We start from the raw sequence: 27,744 nt of genomic DNA, 5'->3' as shown, positions 1-27,744 counted from the left end.
TAGAGATCAATGGGTATATTCAGTTGATCTAACTGAGATGGATCTAAATAATGAAATAATTTGAATCTTTAACATATTTTAAAGATTTTTACAGACATAAAAACCTGTTGGATGTTTGCTTTTCATAACTATGGAATCTTTATTAATGATTTAGTGTCAGTGTTTAAATACGCTGCTGTTAGATACATTGACTATACCCCTAAATGTATACCCCAATCTATGAGGTCTTTTGATTCCCTGGTTAGCCATTATGTAGGATAATGTAATGTGCCTAACAAACGTCAACAAACTAACAGAAGTTAGGATATAGTACTTTATTTAGCTAAGATCACAAACAGATGAATGACACATTTACAGTAACAGTATGACATTACATTAAAAACATTGAAAACAGAAACAAAAAGTCAACATTAGCAAAAACCTCATGCATGTAGTGTTTTCTCCACCCCCCCCCCCCGAATACAAAAAAAAATCTTTCAGACCCTACCTGACTAAGACTGTGTTCCCCTAAACTTCGAAAAGCCTCTATTATGTTGCAATGCTTCATTGCTAACAGCAGATGGTTATTGTTTGCTAGTTGCTGTTTTGCAAGTATTAAACAGATAACACAAAATCAACGGCAGGCCACATAAGCACACAGGCATAACACAATTAAAGATTTATTAATATAAATTCAATACATATAAAAAGCCATATCATAAAACCACACAAACAGGCACGTGGGATTATGTAGCAATGCAGCGTCTCCTCAGGTTTCATATATTAGCCTGTGACAGAGTACAAGTGCTCCCATGGCTGAAGATCAATGCAAATTCAAGACTTTAATACATTTGCATTACTGCACAGCAACTAACCCTGAGATTACATTTGAATTATGGCACCACCATCATCTTTAACAAAAAACACAAAATTACAAAATCTATGATTTTGGGTTTAAGCAGTTATCTTTATAATGGCAGTTTGTTGATACTTTTTAAAAGTCTCTATTAAGATAGCGGCACCATCATTTAAACTGAATCCTGAAGTAAACTGTGAGAGTTAAAATTATAAAAGCCTTGCAAGTGGAATACTGATTAATCTTCACTTTCTCTTGAGCGAAAACAGTCTCTCACAGGGGCACCCTCTACCCCTTTTTGATCTATAGTATGTGAAAAATATATTTTTCATTGGTAAGAACCTTCAATCATACGCCATTTTCAACTTTCATTGTGTTCTATCTGGATCCAGTCACTTGAAATAGCAATTCTGAATACCAGCACGTGTCTGTTACTAAGTACATTTTTTTTTACATTGTGACCTGTAAACGAACTGTACTATCCAAAACTAACACATTGCTAAATGTTTATTGTAGGAAAGGAACAGCAGTGCTGTAAATGATGTAATACCGTTGTCAAGTTAATTCATATAATGAGTGCATTGATCCGTATGGGTGTTGGTCAACCAACTTGTATTTACATTTCTAAAAAGATACTTGGTCTGTTTTAACAATCTAATTGGAGGTGAAGCTAAATAATGCTGCCTTAACTCTATATCAACCCTGCTGGGGTTTTTATGGATGATTTATTGATCACCATATAAACATAACTAAAGACAATAACAACTAAAAAGTGGTTTAGAAAACAGGTTTATAGAATTTAGAGTAGCAGTATTCAGCTCTGCTGTTGCTTTGTAATTTCAATAGACCCTACTGCAGCATTTAAAAAAAAAAAAAAAAACACACACACACACAAAAACAGCAACAACAACAGGAACAACAAAACAGTACAGTAAATGTTGAATATACACCCTTTTATATTGTCTTTAAAACTCCCTCTTCATAACCCTTTAATGTTTGTTTGTTTTAGTTTTGTTAAAGAAAGATGCAAGGCACAAATAGTGACTAATGTTTTGGCAACTGTAACCTCATGGAAGTATGTCTTTTTTTGGCCCCAGCTGAGTGTTCAGTGGTGGGATCAGGTAATGACAGTAGGTCCTTTGCGGCCTGTTCGCTCGTGGATCTCAGAAATTTTCAGTGCGATTGCTATTAGAGGGCCCAGCACAGCCTAAAGTAAATAAACAGATTGGTTAAGTTCTGCTTCAAAAGCATCAAACAAACCGACAGCTTGAAACACAATTCCTGTACAGCAAAACTTTCATTATTTTAATTTCAATTTTACAAACACCTCTGAACAGCCCCCTGGCAACCTGTTATTTATTTATTTATTTTGTATCCATGTCCTCACAATTAGTCACTTCAGTAGATACGTCCACATAGATAAAAAAAAAAAAAAAAAAAAACACACCACAGCCCCACACTCCCTTTTTATAGTGAAACACAGAGTGTGCCTTATTCAAGCTGCCTTAAAAATGCTTACAATACTAAAAATGAATAGCATGTAGTTATTTCTCTAATTCATTTAATTTTGCTCTATTTGAAATTAAGGGATTTTTTTTAATCCTCTTTTGGAAAGTAGGATATCCATATTGATATATAGATATAATTTATAAAAGTACAAGGTTCAATATACTTGAACTTTGAACTAGCTGAAGAAAACCAGAAACTGAATTCACTAAGCTTATCAAATCTATGAAGGCTAATTACTTTAAAGGTACACTAAACAATGCACAGTGCTACAATCTGAAGGTATTGTAAAATATGAAGTTCATTCTGGAACAATCAGGGTTCAAACAAGATCCAGAGGTAATGTCCCCCTTCCTATCATTTCCATCATTGTATTATCTTGTTGTTCTGGGGGTCTCAGGGTTTTAAAATGCAGCAGGGGTTAGACATAGCTTACAGCATGAAATATTACAAGCTGTTAAGCTAAGATTGAGAAATGACCTGATAACTACACAGCAATGTGCAGACCCAAAGAAAGTTATAAAAGGTCATTCCTCAAGTTGAAGTAAAGTTCATAAACTGACATGCAGTAACATGTCTCCACAGTTTATATTGGGTCTTAAAACGAATCATGTTTGTTATTGTGACATTTTTATGTTTATTATTCCACCACAGTGTATGAAATATTTGCTGAAGCAGGTAACAATAAAACAATATTTTAAACCTGCCATAAAATATTTTTTGAACATGTCTTGTATGTAGAAAGAAGTCTGCCAATGACTAAAAAGGCTACAGACTGCTAATGTTGGTATATATATATATATAATCAGGAAGTGGAAGCTGCATCACACCACCCAGGCACTGCCAAGAAAAGGCCGTCCCTCAAAACTCAGCACTCAAACAAGAAGGAGACTTGTGAGAGAAGCCACAGAGAGGCCAACAATCACTTTGAAGGAGCTACAGAGTTCAGTGGCTGGTAGTGGAGTAACGGTGCACCAGTCAACCATATCAAGAGCTCTGCATAACACTGGCCTGTATGGAAGGGTGGCAAGAAAGAAGCAGTTACTCAAAAAGTACCATCTGAAAGCACGTCTGGAGTTTGCCAGAAAGCATGAGAGTGTCCCAGCTGCGATGTGGGAAAAGGTTTTGTGGTCAGATGAGACCAAGATAGAGCTTTTTGGCCAAAACTCAAAGTGCTATGTGTGGCGCAAACCTAACACTGCCCATGCCTCAAGACACACCATCCCTACAGTGAAGTATGGTGGTGGCACCATCATGCTGTGGGGATGATTCTCATCAGCAGGGACTGGGCATCTTGTTACAACTGAAGGAAGAATGGATGGAGCAAAATACAGGAAAATACTGCAAGAGGATCTGCTTCAGTCCGCTAAAAAACTGAAGCTTTGGATTAAATTCACCTTTCAGCAGGGCAATGATCACGAGCACAAGGCCAAAGCAACATTGGAGTGGCTCAAGAACAAAAAGGTGAATGTCCTACAGTGGCCCAGTCAAAGTCCTGATCTCAATCCCATTGAGAATCTGTGGCACTATTTGATAAATTGTGGTCCACAAGCGTCGTCCAACCAACCTGAACAACCTGGAGCAAATCTGCCAAAAAGAATGGGCCAAAATCACTCCAACACTGTGCAAAGCTGGTACATACTTACCCCAGAAGACCTAAAGCTGTTATTGCAGCGAAAGGTGGCTCTACCAAATATTAATGTGTGGGGGTTGAATACTTATGCAAGCAAGATATTTCAGTTTTTTATTTTTCTTAAGAATATTTCCCAACATAAAGCCAATGTCACCTTACAATAATTGATTTTGAGTTTAAGTGTTTTAAAATAAAATATCGAACAGAACGAAATTCCAGTGTACCATTTGTAATTCAGTAATATGAGAGAATTGGTCAGGGGTCTGAATACTTTTGCAAGGCACTATATATATATATATAAATTTTCCACAAAGAGGTGAGCATGGAAATATGTGTATGTCTCTATAGTGAAGAGCATTGCTTCCGAGCAGGTAGCACTCCTGGTTTTTGGTGTTTATTTATGAGAAATGTTGAGTTTATTTTTGCAACATGTTGCAGGGGATTTATTACTTCATGCAACTACTCTCAATTCATTCTTTACTTGTGACCAGCTGAAACACTGTGAATGGGGTCACGCTAACCTGGTGGTGTATCTGGTGTCTGTGTTCTGATTAGAAAAGGTTTCACTTGTCTGAAGGGTAGAGTAGCAAAAATGAGAAGGGTCAGGCAAACCCCAGATTTTAAATAAGGTAATATGCTTTCACTATGCTTGATTGGTAAACTTTTATAAAAGAAGAGTAAGGCTGGGGTTTCATTTTTTTATTATGGTGCCGTCCTTGTTAAAATGTAAAATGCTAAATAAATCTGGAGATACAAAATGCTGAAATATAACTTTGTAACAATTTGTAGAATTCTTCAGTCCACACATTTACAAGACAGCACAATGACTGATTTGACCACGCAATGCAGTATAATACCTGAGTCTCTCTATTGAGTTTTTCAGGGTCACGCTCATAGCTCTCTGCATAGATTCTGATGGTGGTGCCAGCACAGCCTGTTCCACTCAGTCTGAAAATAATTCTTGATCCGTCCGTAAAAATGATGCGCAGCCCCTGTAGGAAGAGAAAGCAGGGTGGGTACAAGAACATGGCAGTGCCAAGGGTGCAAGACATTCAGAGGGGAAGGGAATCAATGTAGTAAGCAAGAGTCATTTATTGAAATTGTAAATGAATTTCTGTTCAGCAGTATTTTGGCAATAACACTGAACATTGAGGCATTAGATTTATGTTTGTCATTGCCTTTGTATTTAAACAGGTTATAGTTTTACAAAGTGGAAAATAATTAAGATGACAATATTCACCCATATTATGCATTCTTTGAACATATTATTTATTCCTGAACCAATACTGTATAGTACTTCACCTTAAATGCGAGAAAAGGAATGTGACTGTGAAAATGCTTCTTGCTTAATAAAATATTTTTTTAAATAAATGCCTATAAATCACCCAGTTGTTATTTTTTCAATACCTATTCATTGCTGAGTGTTTTAACACCCAGAGATGCAATTTTAAATCTCATAATTCTGGCCCAAATCTAGGATATACCTATACAGTAAGGGGAATTAGAACAGCCATTCCATAACCCTGGCACTCTACTTCATTCACAACAAAAAATAAAGGTACAGCAGCAACCTCTGTCTCTGACTCCAGGTCCTGCTCCATTTGCCACTGATTAGACGAGGTTGCACAATTGTAAGAATAAGATCCGCACTTTATTGGTGGGGATTCTATCCATGTACCTCCACATTCTAATGGAGAAGACATAGACCAAACCCTGAGTGGACCCTGACACAACCCTGACTCTCATTCTAACACAAAAGTGTACCTTAACTCAAAGCACAGTTTTATGCATTTCTTCACACTAAAGTAACTTCTTCTTCTTCTTCTTCTTAAGAAAACTAATATAATGTACATACATTCATACATACATAAATATACTTTACATACATAATGCTACTAATACTAGGATGAGTAAAAACAAGCCATTGCAATCAAGGGGTTGGAACATACAGAAAAAACATCTATTTCTTTGCTGTTTTGGCTCATGTTTCTAATAATTACATGTTCACTTTTGCTTCATTAGAGCTTAATAAAATTGTTTCCAAATGTCTAATGAGAGTAAAAATGACTTGCTGTACATTTAGCAGATCCAAAAAAAGTTTATTGAATTGCACTCACTAAAACCAGGCACAAAGACGGCAGGAATACATACAGTTCAGTACAACGCCTTTATCAAATGTACACTGCCAGCAATAGGTGTCACTGTGGCTTCAGGTTAAAAGTACAGTCTGAATTAACTGTGGAAGGAAGTATAAATAAAGTGAGGCTTGGTAGTTGTCATGGTCACAATCTGAGCCTGAGAGAAAAAACACACCCCTGGAACATTCTGCATCAGGCTAAATGTGATTTGTCCATTCTAAATCTAAACCTTGCTCTACAGAGGAGATTGTATGAAACATAATAACAGTAACTAAAAGGTAACCATGTCAGCTACTTGTTTTGGAAGCATATGAGTCAATGTTCAAAAGAACTTCTGAGGCATATTTCCGTAATCCTTTTGCCAACCACTCATGAGATTCAGCTCCAAGACCTATGGGATTGCCTGAGTCGAGGGCAGCTGCTGCCCCTCCAGACTGGCACTGGAGAAGGTACCACAGCTGACACAATTCTTACTGTCTAGAATTTCTGAACATTGTGGCATAGCTTAGAAAACATCTGACAAAAGTGCTTCTGGCGAGCAAAGCTACATTTTCAACTCAATACATGCTTTGACTAAAATAATTTGAAGTTTTATGATTAAGACATATGTAAGCTGTATGTGAGACAGCTAAATTTGGTGTGTAGCACCAGATGGAAGTTGGGAGTTATTACTAGTGGGTATAGGGGGCACCACTAATGCATGTTCATGACAGCCCTTTAATATGCCCTTTGTTTGTTTCCTAATAGTTAGATAATGTTTTTTTTTTTAATTTTCATTTCATTTTTTGGTTTGTTAAAAAAAAAAAAAGGAATTATGCCAGCCTTATCCCCTGGTGCCCAGACATTGCACACATTTAATCTTCCTTACTTTAGATTTTAAATATAAGCAGTAATACTGTACACTGCAAACCAGATGTTTGCATTGTTTGACCTCTCAATAACACACTATATATATATATATATATATATATATATATATATATATATATATATATATATATATATATATATATATATAAATTTTCCACAAAGAGGTGAGCATGGAAATATGTGTAATTGTCTCTATAGTGAAGAGCATTGCTTCCGAGCAGGTAGCACTCCTGGTTTTCAGTGTTTATTTATGGGAAATGTTGAGTTTATTTTTGCAACAAATGGAATCAATCTGCACAGCATCCTGCACCTAACACCTTTAGGGCTTATTCATAAAGCTCAGGGTGGGTTTTAGCAATGAGGCGCCTGCAGTTTCTATAATATGAGAAAGTAGGTAAACAATGTGACTATTGCTCAACCCCAAGCCTAACTGTATGAATCTGGCCCTGTGTGTTGTACAGATGAATGTGATAGCCTTGCATAGAACTATAATACCACATTTGCTTATACTGTATCTATATCTATCCAAGCAGACAGAACACATTACTCCGGTCCTTAAGCGTTTGCAACTGACTTCCTCTCCAGTCCTGTGTTTCCATTAAAATATTGCTGTTGATCGACAAGGCTTTGCACGGCCAGGGTCCTAGTTATATAATGGACCTTCTTAGCCCTTACATCCCTGGTAGGCAGCTTAGATCCTCTAACTCTGGACTGTTAAAATGCATGCTTCCAAAACATGTTACACTTGGAGGGTATAGTTTTAGCCGTGTTGCTCTTTTTCTTTGGAATTCACTACCAGCCTTTACTAGAGAATCCACAACAGTACTCTTTCTCTACTGCAGTCTGCAACGCTTTTTTTTATAATATACTGTACTTTTATGATCAATTTTGTTTTTATATTTACCTAATCTGTTGTATGTGATTCATTTATGTATTTATAGAATTTTTTAACTGATTGCTGTTTGACTGTTTTGTACAGCGCCTGAGACACCTAGGTGTGAAAGGCACTATAATAAATTAAAGTTATTATTATTATTATTATTATTATTATTATATTCCAAATGCTTAATTAGCTCAACCGACACCCCCTTATTGACAGTTGCAGAAAAAAATGCCATATTACTACTTGTGGTATTACTCATTTAAAAATACCACAGGTAGTAATAGGGATGTTTTATTTTTTCTGTGAATGCAAACCTTTTTTACTATTATTGAAACAGGTAACTAGCAATTAACACACTTCTTTTCTTATAGTTTTTTTTAATCAAATCATTCTTGCTCTCTCTTATCGAGAAAAACAAAATGAAACCAGCAGTAGCTGTAATTCTCAGAAAAAAATATAAATGTGTCATTAAACTGGAATGCTGTGTTCAACATTCTCCATCATGCTACTGGTAAAGTCTTGTGATAAAATTCAATAAAGCCCTTTGACTGTCTGACCTGGTTTTTAGTCACGCTGCCATCCACAGGGTCTGTGTACTCAAAGTTGTCTGTTTTCTCCACACTGTACACACTGTTCCCCACGGCGAACCTCTGACTAGTGAATGCCTTGTCAGTGATCACAGCTTCCAGGTCCCTCATCATGAAAAAGGCAGCTTTCTGGTCAACCCGCTCATAATCAAACCTGATACAGGACAGAGAATGAAAGAAATACAGCTAATACAGTAGAACTCAAAGGGTTTATATATTTTAATGTATGTTCAGTAAGGGTATTTTTTTTTGCTACATTAAGATAATTGCTATTCATTTGAACTCTGCACATGATTAAATCAGAAGGCATATTAACTCCTTCAGCACTAAGTAATTTTATATAGAGATTACAGAGAGGATAACTCATTTCACTGTTTTATACTGAAAAGAAATCTAAATAGGAATGCATTTATATGGACATACACAAGATTCATTTACTGGTCTATTATTGAGTGGTGCCTTTCCTAGAACACACACCAAGGGTATAAAATCCCAGAAAGGGTATTTTTTACATGACTACCTGCAGTAGTAGTTGCGTCCCAGTCTTGCCCAGTGGTCCCTCACAATCTCCTCCACACTCTGCTTCCGGGCAGCCATTATAGACAGCCAGGTCAGCACTGCCCAGAGTCCATCCTTCTCACGGATGTGATCCGAACCTAGAACAGAGAAAGCATAATACATTTTCTTTGCACCAAAGAAAATTACTTTGTCTGAGTAGAGAGAATTTAAATCAGCGCATTTAGTACAGTGTAAGTTTGTGGGAACTATAAGAACAACTACAAACCAACTATTAACAACATGTGGAGACAGACCATTTTCAGTCAACCAGGACAACAGATGCCTTGTTTCTCATAACACATAGGGTTTTTTTTATGAACAAGCCCCATAATTGACCCTTAATACATGAGAAACCAAGTCAGAAACCTTTGATGGGTGTTTTTCATACCACTGTAAAGTTGGCCTTTCAACATTAAAACCCTAATTACACTGATTTCAGACCAGCGATTTAGTTTGCTGACTATATTTCGAGCCCATACGATCGTCAATATCCATATAATGTCAATAGTATGTGCTGCTCAACATGATAAAAATTGATGCGTAACATAACACAAAAGGTCATACTCTCTGCATTGTGAGGGCCTCAAGTCAGCAGACAAAGGAAGTTCTCATTTAATTGTATTCTTTCAGATATTATTGAATCTAAATATTTGAAAAGAGTCACATTCTATGAAACCTATTGAAACTCAGCTCTGTTTTAGAGACCAGCTTTCTGCAGTGGTGATAATGGACTCTGGTTTTGTTTTGGCATTAAGAGAAACCAGTTGCAAAAACATTCCCTGCTGTGCAATAACAATACAATACATAAAAATGACAGTCCTCCATTTCAACATTGGCGAATCCTATATCGATACAGGGTCCTTTTTTGGAATGAACTTAACTCAGAGGGTTTTTTTTGCCTTACATACTAGTCTTTTTTCGGAGCTCAGTGTCCCTTTCAAAATTACATATGACAGTACATGGTTAGTAATATCATGATTAAGGTGATTATACTGATGTGAATCTAGAACCCCACTCATCCCATGGACAGGCCAACTTGGCAAAGCTGAGAGTTAAGCACAGCCCCAGCACTTATTGCATGCATCAGTTCCAATCCACAAGCAATAAACGCCCTGTAAATACAACATTGTAAGGCCAATATGGAAAATGAACCCACTGACACAACATGTTATACAGTCAATATTAAGGATCTAAACAGAAGGGGATCTAAACACCAAATTAATTCCACTAGTGTTTTCACCAAGGAGTAATTTTTTGCCCCTCATTATTAACACCACAAAGTGCAATAAAATGTTGAAAAGATGTCCTATGATTAGACACCCTGTTTGAAGATTTGGTGTTGAAAGTGAGGCAGGGACATGCTTATAGAAGATGAAATGTAGCATCATATCCAAATTATTGCTGTATATGGAGCAGATCAAGTGTGTATTTCTCTCCTAGCATCAATTTTATTAAAGACTCCAATTTAATTTCCCTTACCTTTTTATGATGTTTGCAATCATTCAGATTGGTTAAAGTTACAATTTCTCATTAAGTCTGTGTAAGGTGCTTTGACTGGAGGTCAAGAGTTGCTCTTCAAGTATAGTTTCTTGTCAGAGATACATGTAGCATTGGCTAGATCAGTGTGTAGTGATCTGCCATTTTAAAAATATATTTATCTTTAGCTTTGCTGGCAATACACTGCTGTGCACTAGATGGCGCTGGAGACACTTTGGCTGATCTAGCATACCATACATGACTAGGGCAGGCAACTAGAACTAAAGAGCAGGAGCTGAACTCATGGTCAAAGCACCTCAACACGGAATACTACATTTTGAGTAACAACTTTAAGAAACGAACCTTCAACTTGATACTAACATTTCGAATATGGAATATTATCGTATATATATATATATATATATATATATATATATATATATATATATATATATATATATATATATATATATATAGTACTGTGCAAAAGTTTTAGGCAGGTGTGAAAAAATGCTGTAAAGTAAGAATTCTTTCAAAAATAGACATTTTAATAGATTATATTTATCAATTAACAAAATGCAAAGTGAGTGAACAGAAGAAAAATCTACATCAAATCAATATTTGGTGTGACCACCCTTTGCCTTCAAAACAGCATCAATTCTTCTAGGTACACTTGCACACAGTTTTTGAAGGAACTCGGCAGGTAGGTTGGCCCAAACATCTTGGAGAACTAACCACAGTTCTTCTGTGGATTTAGGCAGCCTCAGTTGCTTCTCTCTCTTCATGTAATCCCAGACAGACTCGATGATGTTGAGATCAGGGCTCTGTGGGGGCCATACCATCACTTCCAGGACTCCTTGTTCTTCTTTACGCTGAAGATAGTTCTTAATGACTTTCGCTGTATGTTTGGGGTCGTTGTCATGCTGCAGAATAAATTTGGGGCCAATCAGATGCCTCCCTGATGGTATTGCATGATGGATAAGTATCTGCCTGTACTTCTCAGCATTGAGGAGACCATTAATTCTGACCAAATCCCCAACTCCATTTGCAGAAATGCAGCCCCAAACTTGCAAGGAACCTCCACCATGCTTCACTGTTGCCTGCAGACACTCATTCGTGTACCGCTCTCCAGCCCTTCGGCAAACAAACTGCCTTCTGCTACAGCCAAATATTTCAAATTTTGACTCATCAGTCCAGAGCACCTGCTGCCATTTTTCTGCACCTCAGTTCCTGTGTTTTCGTGCATAGTTGAGTCAATTGGCCTTGTTTAAAGGGGAGGGCCACATCGGAGGTATGGCTTTTTGGCCGCAAGTCTTCCATGAAGGCCACTTCTGACCAGACTTCTCCGGACAGTAGATGGGTGTACCAGGGTCCCACTGTTTTCTACCAATTCTGAGCTGATGGCATTGCTGGACATCTTCCGATTGCGAAGGGAAGTAAGCATGATGTGTCTTTCATCTGCTGCAGTAAGTTTCCTTGGCCGACCACTGCGTCTACGGTCCTCAACGTTGCCTGTTTCTTTGTGCTTCTTCAAAAGAGCTTGGATAGCACATCTGGAAACCCGTGTCAGCCTTGAAATTTCTGCCTGGGAGAGACCTTGCTGATGCAGTATAACTACCTTGTGTTTTGTTGCTGTGCTCAGTCTTGCCATGGTGTATGACTTTTGACAGTAAACTGTCTTCAGCAACCTCACCTTGTTAGCTGAGTTTGGCTGTTCCTCACCCAGTTTTATTCCTCCTACACAGCTGTTTCTGTTTCAGTTAATGATTGTGTTTCAACCTACATATTGAATTGATGATCATTAGCACCTGTTTGGTATAATTGTTTAATCATACACCTGACTATATGCCTACAAAATCCCTGACTTTGTGCAAGTGTACCTAGAAGAATTGATGCTGTTTTGAAGGCAAAGGCTGGTCACACCAAATATTGATTTGATTAGATTTTTCTTCTGTTCATTCACTTTGCATTTAGTTAATTGATAAATATAATCTACTAACATGTCTATTTTTGAAAGCATTTTTACTTTACAGCATTTTTTCACACCTGCCTAAAACTTTTGCACAGTACTGTGTATATATATATAATATATATATATATATATATATATATATATATATATATAATATATAGTATATCTATTTATATAGATCACGTGGTATAATTAAAGAAGATGTAAAACTTTCGTCCTACATTTAAGTAATGGTCTTTTAGAACAACTGCTCTGCAAAAGTGTCTTTTAGTTTGATTGATTGACAACAAATTAAACCTATTAATCTCCAGTTTCTACATTTTACTTTCAAGTGCTTCCAAGCTGTCATGTGTAGAGAACAGCCACATATAATTAAACCTATTTCAATCTAATTTTAGGAAAGAAAGAACTGTACTTAATTAAATAATTCTGATTAAAGAAAAACAAAATCTTGTGTTTGACTGAGACTGTGAGTTCTGACATCTCTGAACACTGAACTGTCAAGTCTCATTTCCTACCATAATTAAAAGCACATGTTTTTTTCACTTTTAACTAATTTGGCTAATTACAAGTAATATTCATACAGGAGGGAGTTCTCAGGATATGGACAACTTGCTAATCCAGTCCCGATGAGAGATGTAAGGTAATAGTAAAAGTACAGTTCCTCTTAAGTCAATTCAAAGCTGCAGAAATTAACATTAAGGATTCTGGTCAACTCCTGCCATACCACTGTCAATAGGACGCGAAGTAGTGCTTTGACATGGATACAAGTCAGCAAGATGTTTAAATTGTTCTCTTTTTAAAATTCTTTCAAGGACATTTCATATCACAGTTCATTATTGATCCTGTGGACAAGTGTTATGCTCCTTGCACCCCTAAACACAAACATCCATTTTTTTTGTGCAACAAGAGGCTTGTGGATTTCTGCCATAGCAGCATTTTATTCTTACAGTTTTGACCTAAACTGCTCTCCTCTGTACCATGCTGAACTCTGCACACAATTTGGTTGTTGTGGTTTTCCTATTTTTTTCCATGCTTTCATCACTTTTGAGACTGACACCCTACTATACTACAGCTATTACCTTTCATATTAAGTAGTTTTTTTTTTTAATTTTCAGAATAGGGTACACTTCTAAGGTATAATATAATGTATTTATATGAAATGCTATTTGCTGTTTTTTCAGTCAGTCCCTCCTAAGAATCAGTGGTACACTGCACGGTTCTGCTAGTTGCAGAGAATGGGTTGTGTGTCATACAGATGACAGTTTCCATAAACCCAACAGCATGCTATTCCCAATTGAGCGTTGCTACAAAAATGGAAGAATTTCTAAGCTACGCCATTCCCATTCCTTGACCACCTGCCAAGAAAGCAGGCTGGGATGCGGAGCCTTTCAAGGGACGTTCCACAAGCTTTTACCCTTTTATAGCAGAAGAATGGCTTTTATTTAGAACAGGGAGCTCTCTTAAGACATGATAAATGCGTTACAAAGCAAGGTAAGTGTACCATTTAAATAAGTGTACATAAATATAGCAGAGGGAGGAGAAAAGGGGTACAAGTACAGTAAAGACATACAAATCAAGTGAACACCACATGAACTTCTGATTTACAATAGCATTGTTGTTGCACTTTATAGTAGTGTTATACACTTGACAGGATTCCGGCTGCTGACAGTAAGCTCTGTTAAATTGTTGACAATTGTACTACTTGGCAGCCCAGAAAAGGGTAAGAACAACCTTAATGGGAATAGTAACTGCCAGATTAATCAAGGTAGGCCTACTGTAGGGTGAGGGTGTGTGTGTGGGGGTGAGCAGTATTAAATAAGCAATATTCAACTTTCCAGGAGGTCCTAGAGGGGTGAAGTATGGTATTTTAAGTGATGTGATGATTCAGTGGCCTGCCATTAGGTGGCAGCACTTAGCGCTCCTATTAAAGTCGATGACCTGTGGTTCTGTACCAATGTACGGATATTGGCGAGACATGCATTATAGTAATGGACCAAAATGAGTTAAGTAATAAGTTAATGAAATGGTTAGATGTGCAGTGTAATAACTAGCTAGCGGGAATGCAGGTCACGTAACACGGAACTGAAGCTAGGGTCTTGGGATGGGTGCTGTTTTGAGAACTGCTGTGTATGTGATCTCTGTATCGAGTACCTTGCTCTTGTGCTGTCAGTGCTGTTACCTGCCATGCTAATAAAGACAGCCGTTTCCATTGTGAGATTACCTATCTTTCCTTGTACGCGTATTTTCTTTACTATAGAATTAGAACATAAGAAAGTTTACAAATGAGAGGAGGCCATTCGGCCCATCTTGCTCGTTTGGTTGTTAATAGCTCATTGATCCCAGAATCTCATCAAGCAGTTTCTCAGGGAGTTGATTCCAGACCCTCACGATTCTCTGTGTAAAAAAGTGCCTCCTATTTTCTGTTCTGAATGCCCCTTTGTCTAATCTCCATTTGTGACCCCTGGTCCTTGTTTCTTTTTTCAGGTTGAAAAAGTCCCTTGGGTCGACATTGCAATACCTTTTAGAATTTTGAATGCTTGAATTATGTCTCCGTGTAGTCTTCTTTGTTCAAGAATGAATAGATTCAATTATTTTAGCCTGTGCCACAGCGACAAATTGCAAAGAATAGGATTTAATCCTATTTATTTCTCGTCACTCCAGTGCCGCCTGTCGCATCAGCTGTGGTGTGAAAGCTACTTATCAAAAGTACAGGGTCTATTCATTCTGATGCATCACTGCACAGTTTTGCTTGCTGCATCGTGTCTGGTGGGTAGCAGCCTTACAGACTCCATCAAGACTGTTCTGCTTCTCGTGTTTTTAAATCCCAAACTTTTTGATCCAATAAAAGGAATCATGCATATTATTGTTCTCATCCACTGCTCTTCAAACCATTTTAGTCAATGCTTTTAGTCGAGGGTATTTGCAGGTAAACAGTGTTTACCCACTTTTAATCTGGGCAATATAGCGTTTATCCACTTCTCATATAAGGGGTACAGAGTTTAAACTTGTACTTTGCTATTATGTGCAAATCCTGGGTTAAAGATATTTAAATGGTGAGCGCCTGTGTTGTGTTGCTGCGTGCGACACTGACAGCTGAGAGCTTGTGTTCTGTGATTGGTTGTTTATATTCTGTTAATGTTCTGTTGTTAGGCACACTAGTAACCTTCATCCTAGCCCTTGAAAGGATGTTCACAGAACTATTCACGTGAATAGCACCATCGGGTCTGTGACTGTTCACATGTGAACAGCACCTGAGTGGGGAAATAACTGTATGGGGGGCTGAGGGCCAATAACAATGTATCTGTTCATGTTTAACTGTTCAATCTATCTGTTCAATTCCACCAAACAGGGGAGTTTACCCACTTTTATATTTACCACTACAGCACTGGTTTTAGTCACTCTGGGCTCCACTTTGCATGTACAGTATGGATTTTAAACTCAAACCCCATTTCTGGCATACTTATCATGGGGCTTTGACAAGAGTGGATATGTATACTTTAGTAGTTGATATAATTATATTTTGATTTACAGTAGAAAAATTGTTTTCAAGAGTGAAAAACAACTTTTGAATTGGATACATGCTATCAGCTACTCCTTCGTAACCGATGTGCACCAATATAAACCAATGTTATATGCACTTGTTATACTGCCTGCCATATGCTGATGCACCAAGCAAAGCTTTGACACATTGTCATTCATGTTGCGCACGGCACGGTACACAACACAATAGTGTAATTGTTGCACTGAAATAGAAAACACCTAATTTACCACCATAGCCATATGGTCAGTTTGGCACTGTCACTTATAACGAGACAGCAGTTTCATTTGAAACCCTGTTCCAGAACCATATTTTACACCATTTGGATCTGGTTCATTTTAAATGAAACACAAACACTTTGGGGCAAGTACATGAAAACAAAGCAATATAATCAATTCTACTAACCACTAAACAAAACCACTTACCATAGCGAAAGTGCCATAATTGTTCACAACCAGCGTTACTTACCAGCGCCAAAACTTTCTTCTCCGCATAGTGAGCATCTCCCAGAATCCATCAGATTCCCAAAGAATTTCCAGCCGGTGGGGGTTTCATACAGTGTGACTTTCATTGCTTTTGCTACCCTGGGGAAACAGGAAGAGAGATTGTATGGAAAAAAAAAACAGCTATAGCTCTCAGGTTTGATAACCTCAACAGGCTTTGCAAACAAAAACCTTTTGGAACTTTTCCCAGATTTAATGCTCATAATGAAGTATACTAAAGAAAAAATAAGTACTTCAGCGCCAAGTGCTGTTTCCAGTTTTGAAAAGCAGAGGGAGATCATTAAAGTTGTTTTGTCAAACAGAATGTGTTGATTTGTCTTTGATTGTGATTTTATAACTCGACATTTGCAACGCATGAACAGACTTTGATGATAAACACCACTTAACTGAAAGTTGTTATGTTTGTATGCTTACCTACAGTGGTATGTAATGATATTATTTTCAACATTTAAAAATGCAGCCTGCAATTACTTTACATCAACCACAACCAAGCATTCCTAAAATTAGTAAAACACACATTCAAGGGTCTCTATCCCCAAAACTAGGTAACAGTAATCAAACATTGAAAGATAGTGTTGATATACATTACGTCGTGTATTTCTTTTTATCATGCAGTGTCATTTTAATAATTTTTTTTACCTTTATCGTTAATGCAGTTAACAATGACTCAGTGTGGTTCTGGCTCATTATATTTTTTCATTTTTTTACCGTTATTTTGAGTTTGCTGGCCACACCTACTCTGCATATTACAGCCAGCATACACTTATATTGAGTTAGACTAGATGGGGATACCACAGTTAAAAGGTTCGTCTTATTGTCACATGATAAAAAGGGGGTGATAAAAAAAAGCATAAGGTACTGTAAATTGAGGCTACTTCCTCTTTAGCATTGTTCTTGACTAAAAACTTAATTTTTATAAAGTTAAAAAAATTATAAAATGGGCTTTAATCTTAAGAGACTGTGCTGGTGTTTTTTCTGATTAAACTATCAGCTTTTGTTTGAAGTTTGTCTAAGAAGTTTAACTGTCACTGTAAATGTACTTACTAAGATACCATGGAAACGACAATCCACTCTTCTGTTTTAGGAAAATCAGTATCAGTGCTTGCTCTACAAAGTATGAAGTGGTTTACCAAGAACAAATTGCACACTACAGCATGTAATGTAATTAATTTTAAAAAGCCTATCAGATTTCCTCAAACCAACAGTGATGTTGCTGTGAAAGAGGTTACTTTTAGAGGGGAAATTTATACTTGCCACATTTGGTACCTTATTGGCACCAGAATGTTACAGGATCACTGCTAAAACTGATTTCAAGTTTTTATGTTTTGAGATACACTGGGCAGTGCCAAATTACAACTGTAACACAGATCAAGCAAAGAACATTAAGCTTAGCTAATGTTACATTCCAGTCCAAAAAAGCTCATGGCACACACCAAACAGTACACCACATTTCAACCAAATTCTCACGCCACACAGTATTCAAGCATGCATCTGCTGTCCTATTTTTGAACAGATACGGTGTTTTTTAAAAATATCTGTGTACTGTGTATATATGTTCGTATATTATATATATATATATATATATAATATATATATATATATAATCTATATATAATATATTCGTACCATACATAACATACACAGATTGGTTCAGCATGTGACCACACAAAATTAGGAAGATTAGCCTCACACAATAAAAATCAAAGCCTACCCGTTCTTTAAATTCCAAGTACATCTTAAATCACTGTTTATATTGTATGTTCTTTCTGGGCACTATGAATGCTAAATAGAGCATCATTCTTTATCCATATGAAAAAGGTTTGATAGTACTACTGTGCTTTCCATTAGACCCAAATCACTCACGGCTCCCTGTGGCAAAGTGCTTAACAGTGTGCAGGTGCAGGAGTGCTGTGGTAATTAATAAACAGACAGACAGGCAACAATAATCCAGGTGCAATGGTGTTTTACTTTTATATTCCAAAGTCTGATGACAAAATACAGTAACTAATAACGAGAACAGGCAATACAGCACTGTGTATTGCTCCACTGTAATCCACGGGTTGGTCCCGAAATAACAGTCCCGATCTTTAAACACCCACACTTAACACAAAACACAATCACATGTCCACAGTGAGTGCTATAGTGCTAAAGGAACAGATCACTTCGCTACGTCCCCTTTTGTACAGTCAGTCATGACCCCTTGGTTAACGAGGACAACCGCTCCTCCAATCTGAGGCTGCCACATTGTTTATCTTCCGATTTAGTGTACCATAACTCCACCCCCTTTAGATGGCTGTGGAATGAGTTGTCTGGCCATCCAGACCAGGGCACTCTGTTTCCTTTATACAACACCCTCACAGGTCAGGAGGGGATTTATCACCAAGAATCCTTCTGTCTCTGTCACACTCTCTCACTTAACTCACTTTACATCAACATGTGACACATGCATGACTCCTTGCCAGCTTCCAATCAGCAGAATGGCTTCCTATCACCTCACACATTATCTTTTATTCAGCTCTATGTCTTGTGTTTCTCAGTCTGACTGTCTGAAGCATTTTAAACAGCCCAATACCAAAACTGAGTTCTGTACAATATAATACAGAGTTAGCAGAACGAGCTTCCATTAACATTAACATATTAATATTCATATATTTAGATTTAAATGTGAACATTTAGCTATTTCTTTCTTTATTATTTGTTTGTTTGTGCTTGTTTTTTGTAATGCTTCCACAGGAAAGTCTGTTGAGATACATTGAGTTGCAGCTGTGCTGGTAATTGGAAAACCCTGTAAAAAAAAACAACTTCTGGCACATATCAAGGAGCATGCAAAGCCATGAATTGCATATGTCAATGTGGACCACACAGGATTAGCAATCAAGAACAACAACAACAATTCAAATGTGAGTGGGACTGGGTGGGGGGTGAAGGTGCCAGAAATTCTTAAGAAAAAATAAAAAAAAAACTTGTAAAGGTTATTAGTGAACAACTGAAACTTAAATTGCGCAACTAATACTGACAGCGTCAGGTTGTCATATTAATAGAAATACCTGAGAATACATATCAAGCCTTCACTTTGATGTATGTGCAAAGAGGGATGTAATCAATTTACTTGCAAAGACATTATTTGAAATATTTATGAATCATTTACAGCTACATTAGCTGTAGAGCCATTCAGCTTAACTTTTAATGCTACTACACATTGTATGTTATACTATTCCTTCCTCTGTGTGTTCAATGCTTTTGCTGCTATTTACTTCAGAAAAGTTAAACTAAAACTATTGAAGCAATCTCACCGGCACTCTCTTACAGTTTTGTAGCTGTTTTGTCCCTAAGTGCATTATGTGTCAGGAGCTGCTGCAGTCTTTAACATGCTACATGCTGTTCTTAAGGAAACTGGATGCAGTTGTTGGCAACTGAACTTGGATCTGAACTTTGTGATGCTATGGGTGACGATACGGGTGATGCTTAGAGACTTATGTTGCATTATAACATTCCTTAGAACAGGAGACAAAATGAGTCAGCCCTGGCATTTCATGCAGAGGTCAAAAAGTGAATGAACCATCTGAAACCAGATCCAGTGTATCTTCTGGCTTTGTATTTGGCAGCGCTGAGCATGGCAAGAGGAGATTGTTAATGCCAGATTCCTGGATGAGGATCAGATGAATCCACTAGTCTGATCTAGTTGAATTTATTTATTTTAAGTTATTTCTTCAGGATTAATCCACTGAGCTGTATGCAGACTCATAAGGACACATGGAAAACAACAGCAGCAAGACATGTTACTCAAAAATAAAAATAATTAAAAAAAAAAAAAAACAATCAGGTATGCAGACAAGTAATTCACCATCAGACCAGGGATTTTACACTTTTAAACTTGATATCTCGTGCTCAGAATAGACCAGTTTAAGAACATTTATAAGAACTTGGTAAAACATGATCTATACATGTACATTCAACTTATGTATGATTCTGACTGAGCTACACAAGTAGTGAAGTCATGAAACAGAGAGCTTTTGGGTATTCAAGTACAACAAGGCTATTCCTGTACAGCTTAGAGCAGGCCCAACAATGCCTTGTATGCCAGATGAGCAAGTCTCAGCAGATTCTCCAGCTGACATAGCTGATCTTTTCAATATGTTTTTTTTTTGTTTCTTGTTTTAATCCAGTTGATACTCTGTTTTATTCCAGTACACCATTGCCAACATCATTTATAGAGACTATACACTGCTCCCCAGCTGAGGTTATGGACATATTACTTAAACATTCAACTACTAGCCCAGATGGCATCTCTGTTACAATGTTTAGGCACACTGCTCAAACCCTTGCTTCACATCTGTTTTTGCTGTTTAATTTGTCCCTAAGTCAGGGAGTGGTTCCTCTGCAATGGAAACACTCAGGGGTCACTCCGATTCACAAAGGAGGTGATTCAGGATTTGTTTCTAATTATAGTCCAATGTCCCTTTTACCTACTGTCTCTATGGTTCTGGAGAGAATTGTGTACCCGTTCTTGTGAAAATTACCTTTCTTTTAACCAGATTTGGCATTCAAAGTAATTCTGGAACAGGGGATGCACTTCTAACATTTCTTGGTCCATGCTATAAAAACTTGGATTCCAGTTACGGTACTGCTGCTGTATTTTCTGACCTCTCCAGAGCCTTCAACACAGTTCACATAAAGCTTTTTTATCAAAACTTTCTAAATATGGGTTTGGTGAAGGCTTTTTGGGCTGATTTTCTTCTCACCTTATGGGGTGTTTCAAAACGTTGTGGTCCAGGGACAACTTTCTTCTAAGTTACCAGTGCTATCTGGTGTTCCTCTGGGGTTTGTTTTGGGCCCTTTTTTGTTTAACTTGTATGGCAATGACTTGGCAACTATGAATTGTTCAGAATATATCAGTATTATGTTTGCAGATGACGCTACGTTATATAAAACAATTATAAATCCAGAAACAGATTCGATAGCTTTTTAACATGATATTAATCTTGTTTATGATTATTTTTTAATTAATTTGAAACTGAACAGTTCCAAAACTAAATGCATGATAATTTCCCCATCCAGTAAACCAACCAACTCCAATGATGTGTGTGTGTGTGTGTGTGTGTGTGTGTGTGTGTCTATATATATATATATATATATATATATATATATATATATATATATATATATATATATATATATATATATATATCACTTTGGATGTATAGTAATTGTTTGGAATTATTTATTGTTGTATTATTATTTACTGAGTATGGTCTACTTAGGTGTCTCTTTGTATTAGCGGTTGCATTATTGAGATGTACAAAGCAAATAAACTAAACTAAGAAACTAAGTGATTTAAACTAATGACAACTGTGACTGAGCTAACGTGTAACCCTAATTATTTGTGATCCATTATAACTCAGGCTTCCAGAGAGGAAAAGGCATGATCAATTATTAAATTAGCTGTGTGTCATGAGAGCATTTAAGTGATTCCAAATGCTTTTCTTTAGTAGTCAGCATAGAACAAAATAGAACAAAATGCTTTGCTTCAGTGCCAACTTCATAACATTTCTGTGAATACTTACTTTAATATGTAATAACTTCAATGATAGCTACCATCTTGATCATTGATTGCCTTTTTAGGGCATGGACTCTCTTAACCAAAAGCTGCGATATATCTACAATGGTAATGTGTCCAGAACTGAAGGGATCATTCTGTGTAGATTGTTGTGGATATTCTGAGTTAAATTCCAATTGCTGGGGTGTCTCACACATTCAGTTTAGCTATATCACCGTAACATGTTTAGTATTCTTAATTGAAACTTATAAAACCTAGTTAATTTGTTCATTGTATCATCTACTAAATTAGATGCTATTTCAACACATATATTTAATTTGTGCCCAATCAGTACACAAACAGTCACATAGTACCAGATGCAGTAGTATATTTCTCTACACTATTAGATACATATCTGCTGTGTTTTGCTTAATTGGAACGCTTTCTGTTTACTTTTAAAAAGGCTGGCAAACATTTTATAACAATGTATGTTCAATCACAAGTATACAAATGCGTTCATTGATTTTCACGAACAATTAATAACGACCAATGTGACAACTGACTGTTTTTGTAATAATGGATCACATATTACCTGCACTCCACCCCCCACCCCACCCCACCCTGGGGTGGCCCAACCTATACACACACACACACACACACACACACACACACCCCACCACCCCCCCCCCCCCCCCCACACACACCCACACCACCACCACCCCCCCCCCCCCCCCCCACACACCCACCACCACCACACACACACCCCTATACAAAAAGTAGGACCCCAGACATTACCAGGATGTGAAACACTTGCTGTACTCATACAATTACTTAATAAGGCGAAAGCAGAGAACAAAGGAAACTAACCATCACTGGGTTTGGCAAATGTTTCTGAGACAGTGCCACATACTCTAATGGAATTAACTAAAGCCAAGATTTAGTGCTGTGATGCGGTCCATTCCTTGAATGTGGTGCAGCCAATATAGAACATGGTACAAAAACCTGTAGTACAGCAAGCAAAAAAAAAAAAAACATACTTCAGTAAAAGCATAAGATTGTGTTTATGTTTTAATACAGAAGTATGCTTGGTAAATGGCTACAAACTGAACACCAAAGACAACCACGCAATGCAGCACAGGTATTAGCTTTGTTTTCCATAATGATACAGCTTAAGAGACAACACAAAGAAAGCCTGGGAGGAATACTGTAGCCTACAGCATATGAACTTGCAGAAAATTAAGATTTTTTTTTTTTTTTTAAACTGAAGTTAAAAAGCAAAATGATACTGGTACAAAATATTAAAGTTATCTTAATGAATGTATTCATCTTCTTGTTTAGAATCACTTTGTATCTCATTTTCTGTTTCAGTCTGAGGGGATCAGTTGTATTTGAAATGATGAACAATCACTGGTTTGTCAATGCTGAGAACACCTTCCCAAAATTAGTATTACATCATCTGACAACTTTGTATGGTGGCAACTGTTGTATGGCATGGCTATGTTAAAACCTTTCTTGTGTTATTGTGCCATCACTCTAGGCAGCAATATCAGTGACAATCATAGACTTGATGTGCAGATGCATCCTGATGTGCCCTGAATAAAATAAAATAATTTAATATCGTGTTGCAGTTACAAACACTGAAAACGTCTGTCACTCATTTTTTTGTTGTATTCCAATACCAGAAGTTAGACCAGGTTTTAAACACAATGTCTAAGACTGATCTTAGGACTATCCCTTCTCCTTCAGGAATCGTGTGTAGTGTGTATACAGGTAATAATGCCCCAATGAACATCGACAACACAGAAGTTGGTTCCACGCCTATTCAGGCCTATCAAGAAAACTAAAAGAATGATCTGGTTCCAATACGTGTCTGAAAGTAAAAGTTAAATGATTTTCAGCCCATTGCCAAATATGAATAGTTTGTGTGTGTGTGTGTGTGTGTGTGTGTGTGTTGCTGTTACACATTAGGGGCTGTGGTTCTGCTGAATCTTGGCATATTAAAAAGGAATGGAAATTGTGACCTTAGACATTTTGTTTATGTTTTCTGACTACAGGCCAAAATAAGTAACGGGCCAGCTAATCTCACACCAACAGAGTTCAGAACAGACCTCGAAGCATCGTTATTCCATGATTGGTAATGCTATATAGTGCAATATCCTCTTTCATTATGACCTATTACATTTTGAAGACAAGGAAATGTTATACACAGAATACATAGGGGTTTGGTTTCTTCTTGGCTTTTCTTAGGATTCAAAGTTTTTAAGTAGCTATTTATTTGCAAGTCAAATCAAATGTTCAGAGAAGGGTTCTGTTCTCCAGCTCACAATGCAGGATTGTAAAGACTGAATGACATTAATAAGTGATACACCTTTTTTTAGTTTATCAAATATGAACTAGTTTGGGTACATTTTGTGATCTCATTAATATATTAGATTTCCATTTGTTTAACATTTATAAACATAAAAAAAAAATTAAACCTAGTGCCATGCTACTGGGAATCAAGCTAGTGCGACTACACGATAGCAATGCACTAGATGACGCTATCACTAACCACTCTACTAAACCTTAAGTTGTCCTACATCTTATTATATGCAGAGTTACTCATTTTAGGTTTAATCAATAAATACTGTTAAAACACCCTGAAAATAGAATAAAGTAGAGACTACAGCTTATTTTGTGTTCTCTTGGCACTTTCATGTGTGTTGCAGAGGTACAGAACACACTGTGATTCCCATCTGTTTGGTTATTTGACTAGAGCAGCTCACAGGATGTCTCAACAAACTAGAGAACAGCACAGCGCTTTGCAGTAGCAAAAAATAACTTTTTGGACAATATGAAAAAATTAAAGCCCCAATAAACACAGAATTTTGGGCATCAAACAATTTTACATAAAAAAAAAACCAGAAGACCTAAATATATGGCTATAGGGAGCTATGAGAAGAGGTGCAGTTATAACTAAACATCAATATCAGCTCAAAACATCTTAACAGACCATATCCAAAAATGATTTATGCCACTTTTTAATGAAGTCAACAACTGCAGAACCTCAGATATACATCTTTAGATCTGTTAAACGAGTAGATAATGACAGAACACCATATTCTGCACATAACTCATTTAATAGCGTCAGAAAACTAGTTTCAATTGCAACAACACTCCCCCATTGCTCTTGGCAGTAACAAAATGGCAAATATGTCAGTTTGGCGCAGACCACAGTATAAACGGTCCTGTGCAATAACGTTTCCAACAAACCAGCAGGAAGCTCTAATCGAAGTACACATCAAATATCTTGATTTACTTAACAATTAGTAATATCACTGACACCAAAAAATAATTTAGTCAGAATTGAAGCTTTAAAAAAAAGATTTCTATAAAATTTACGGTCCTAAATTAAAACATGGACCCTTAAGTAACTTTTTAAACTGTCTTCTACATACAGCAATAACAGGCAATGTAAAAGGAATTATATCCTCAGCCAATCAGCTTGCAAATAGCAATGCTGTTCCCCACATCTTTATGACGCCAAACAATGTTTTATTTAGGCAGTTGTTAAGATGTGCGAATGACGTGCAGGGAAAGGATGCCTAGCAACTAGGTAAACACCCCATAGAAGGAAGCTGCATCTTCTGAAACAAGGGGAAGATAAAGGGTATTGATACAACTTAAAATATGTTCTGATCATTTATCCTTGGGTCAAACAGAACAAACTTGCCTCATTCACTTGCTAACCTCAGGGAAAATTATTTGCTCACAATGAAACCTTGGAGGGTTTTATCCCTCTAATAAACCACCCATAAACAATAATACCCATACTTGTTTTAGAACACAGCATTTACTTGGTATTTATTAAATACCAGTAGTCTTTGCTGGAAAAACAAACCCTTAAAAGTATAAACCGCAGGTACGTTACATTCAAAACCATCAATCCTGTACATCTCATTCTACCAACTACGGGATTTATAATATAACGATGTGAACAACTTTTTAGCAATATCCAACTGGGTCTTTGAAGCCAAAGGGGGTTAACGACTTCATATGTTTTAACAATTGTGCAGCACAGCCAAAAGCTGTAATCTCGAGCCCTTCCTAATTGCAAACTGGGTTCTTGTGGGAGCTGATCAGGAGGATGTTTTCCAAGCACTGTGTTCCCAAAGGGCCTATTGTTGCATGTTGTTGTCTGAAGCTCCATATGCAGTTAAAACTGCATCGTTTCATATGTGCTTTAAAGGTTGTTTCTGTAATCAGTTGATCATTTTAAGATTTTCTTGCAGATAAATTACTGGCTTACTAAGGACAATTTAACACTAATTATCTATTGCTGGGAGGAGAGATTGTTATGGGAGAAGTATACTTTTGTGATACAGTAATTTATTCAATGTGACTGTGCTATAATGGAGTAACCATCATTATCCAAGTTAAGAAAAATGTATGTAATTGTGCTAGAATGGAACAACCGACAGAAAAACTATTTTTCAACCCTGCTAAAAATAAAAAAAATCTGTCTTCAGAGCATTTGCTGAGACCACTACATTTTTGCCTTGTCTCACATACAAAAAAAAAAAGTTTCACTACAGAAGAAAACTTAAACTTAAAAACAAAAAAATAACAAACACAGAACCAGTTTACAAAAGTTGCTATTTAAATTCTGAGAAGCAGTTTGCTTTCTGTATCCCTCGAAATAATCGTTAACTTTAAACTTCGATAAAACGTTCTGTATCCTAGATATATACAACTATATAATAACTATATATATATATATATATATATATATATATATATATATATATATATATATATATATATATATACACACACACACACACACACACACACACACACAGACATGTTTAGATTACAATTCATTCACAAGGTTAAGAAAATCCAAGATCTAACTGTGTATGCAAGTATCATACTCAATTCTGTCTGAAATAAATATGTAAAACACTTGGGAAAGTTCTATTTAGGGATTAAAAAGGGTTTAGATCCAACAGCATTTCAGACCTATTGAGACCCTGTTGTTTTCAATAGTGCAAATTTGCTAAAAACAATAGTTTGGCGCTGTTACCAACATAAGCAGGGTTGTGTTCTTATCCCACCTGAATATAAACAGAACTGCCTGCTTCTGAAGCAGATGTTTCCTCCTCAATACTGTGCTACCCAAACAAGCTTTCTAGCCAGATCCAGGCAATTTAGAAGCTGTCAGAACTTTTCCCTCATACTGTTCTATTTCAGTTCTTCAACAGCACTTTTCCTCTCTATCTGACCATGCCCGCAACTTATTGATTTTCTTTGTTTGTATTTAGCGTGTTGTAATCTTTTGCATATTACACAATTAGACTTTCATCGCTAACTTGATTACGCTTTGACAACAAAGATTAGTCAAGAGAGAAATTCAACAGATGTTTAAACTTCAAAAAAATAGTCAGACAATAGCCAGGCCCTTTGTATCAACAAAAGAAAACATGACTATTTGCACAGTGCTGTTGAGGCTGCACTTAAATAAAAAATATTTTTTGTCAGAGCAGACCTTGGGAAGAAATTAACCAAGTATCTGTAGTTTTTGTTTCCTGGTATAGAAATTACAAAAATCTGAGAAAACGGTAAATAGTAGCAATGCACCACAATTATTCTTCACATAACACATTTTAAAAATTGCACCTTTAGAATATACACTGTTTACAGTATTGTGATTGAAAAACAAGAAAT

The 27,744-nt window shown here is 36.7% G+C and overlaps 1 protein-coding gene across 1 annotated transcript in view; it reads right to left on the bottom strand.

The window, feature by feature from the left end:
- Positions 1-299: 299 nt before the first annotated feature.
- pgm5 (phosphoglucomutase 5) overlaps positions 300-27,744 on the bottom strand; it is a 44,248-nt gene continuing 16,803 nt past the window's right edge. Inside the window, exons 8-12 of the mRNA XM_041233640.1 lie at positions 16,468-16,583; positions 8,973-9,108; positions 8,423-8,606; positions 4,832-4,966; positions 300-2,042 (exon numbers count right to left, since the gene is read on the bottom strand). Of these exons, the coding sequence (XP_041089574.1) occupies positions 1,953-2,042; positions 4,832-4,966; positions 8,423-8,606; positions 8,973-9,108; positions 16,468-16,583 (661 nt within the window). The 3' untranslated portion in view covers positions 300-1,952. The remainder of the gene's footprint in view (positions 2,043-4,831; positions 4,967-8,422; positions 8,607-8,972; positions 9,109-16,467; positions 16,584-27,744) is intronic.

This window comes from Polyodon spathula, chromosome 2 (assembly GCF_017654505.1).
Source record: "Polyodon spathula isolate WHYD16114869_AA chromosome 2, ASM1765450v1, whole genome shotgun sequence".
Taxonomy (NCBI): domain Eukaryota; kingdom Metazoa; phylum Chordata; class Actinopteri; order Acipenseriformes; family Polyodontidae; genus Polyodon; species Polyodon spathula.
This window is presented reverse-complemented; position numbering and strand designations above follow the sequence as displayed.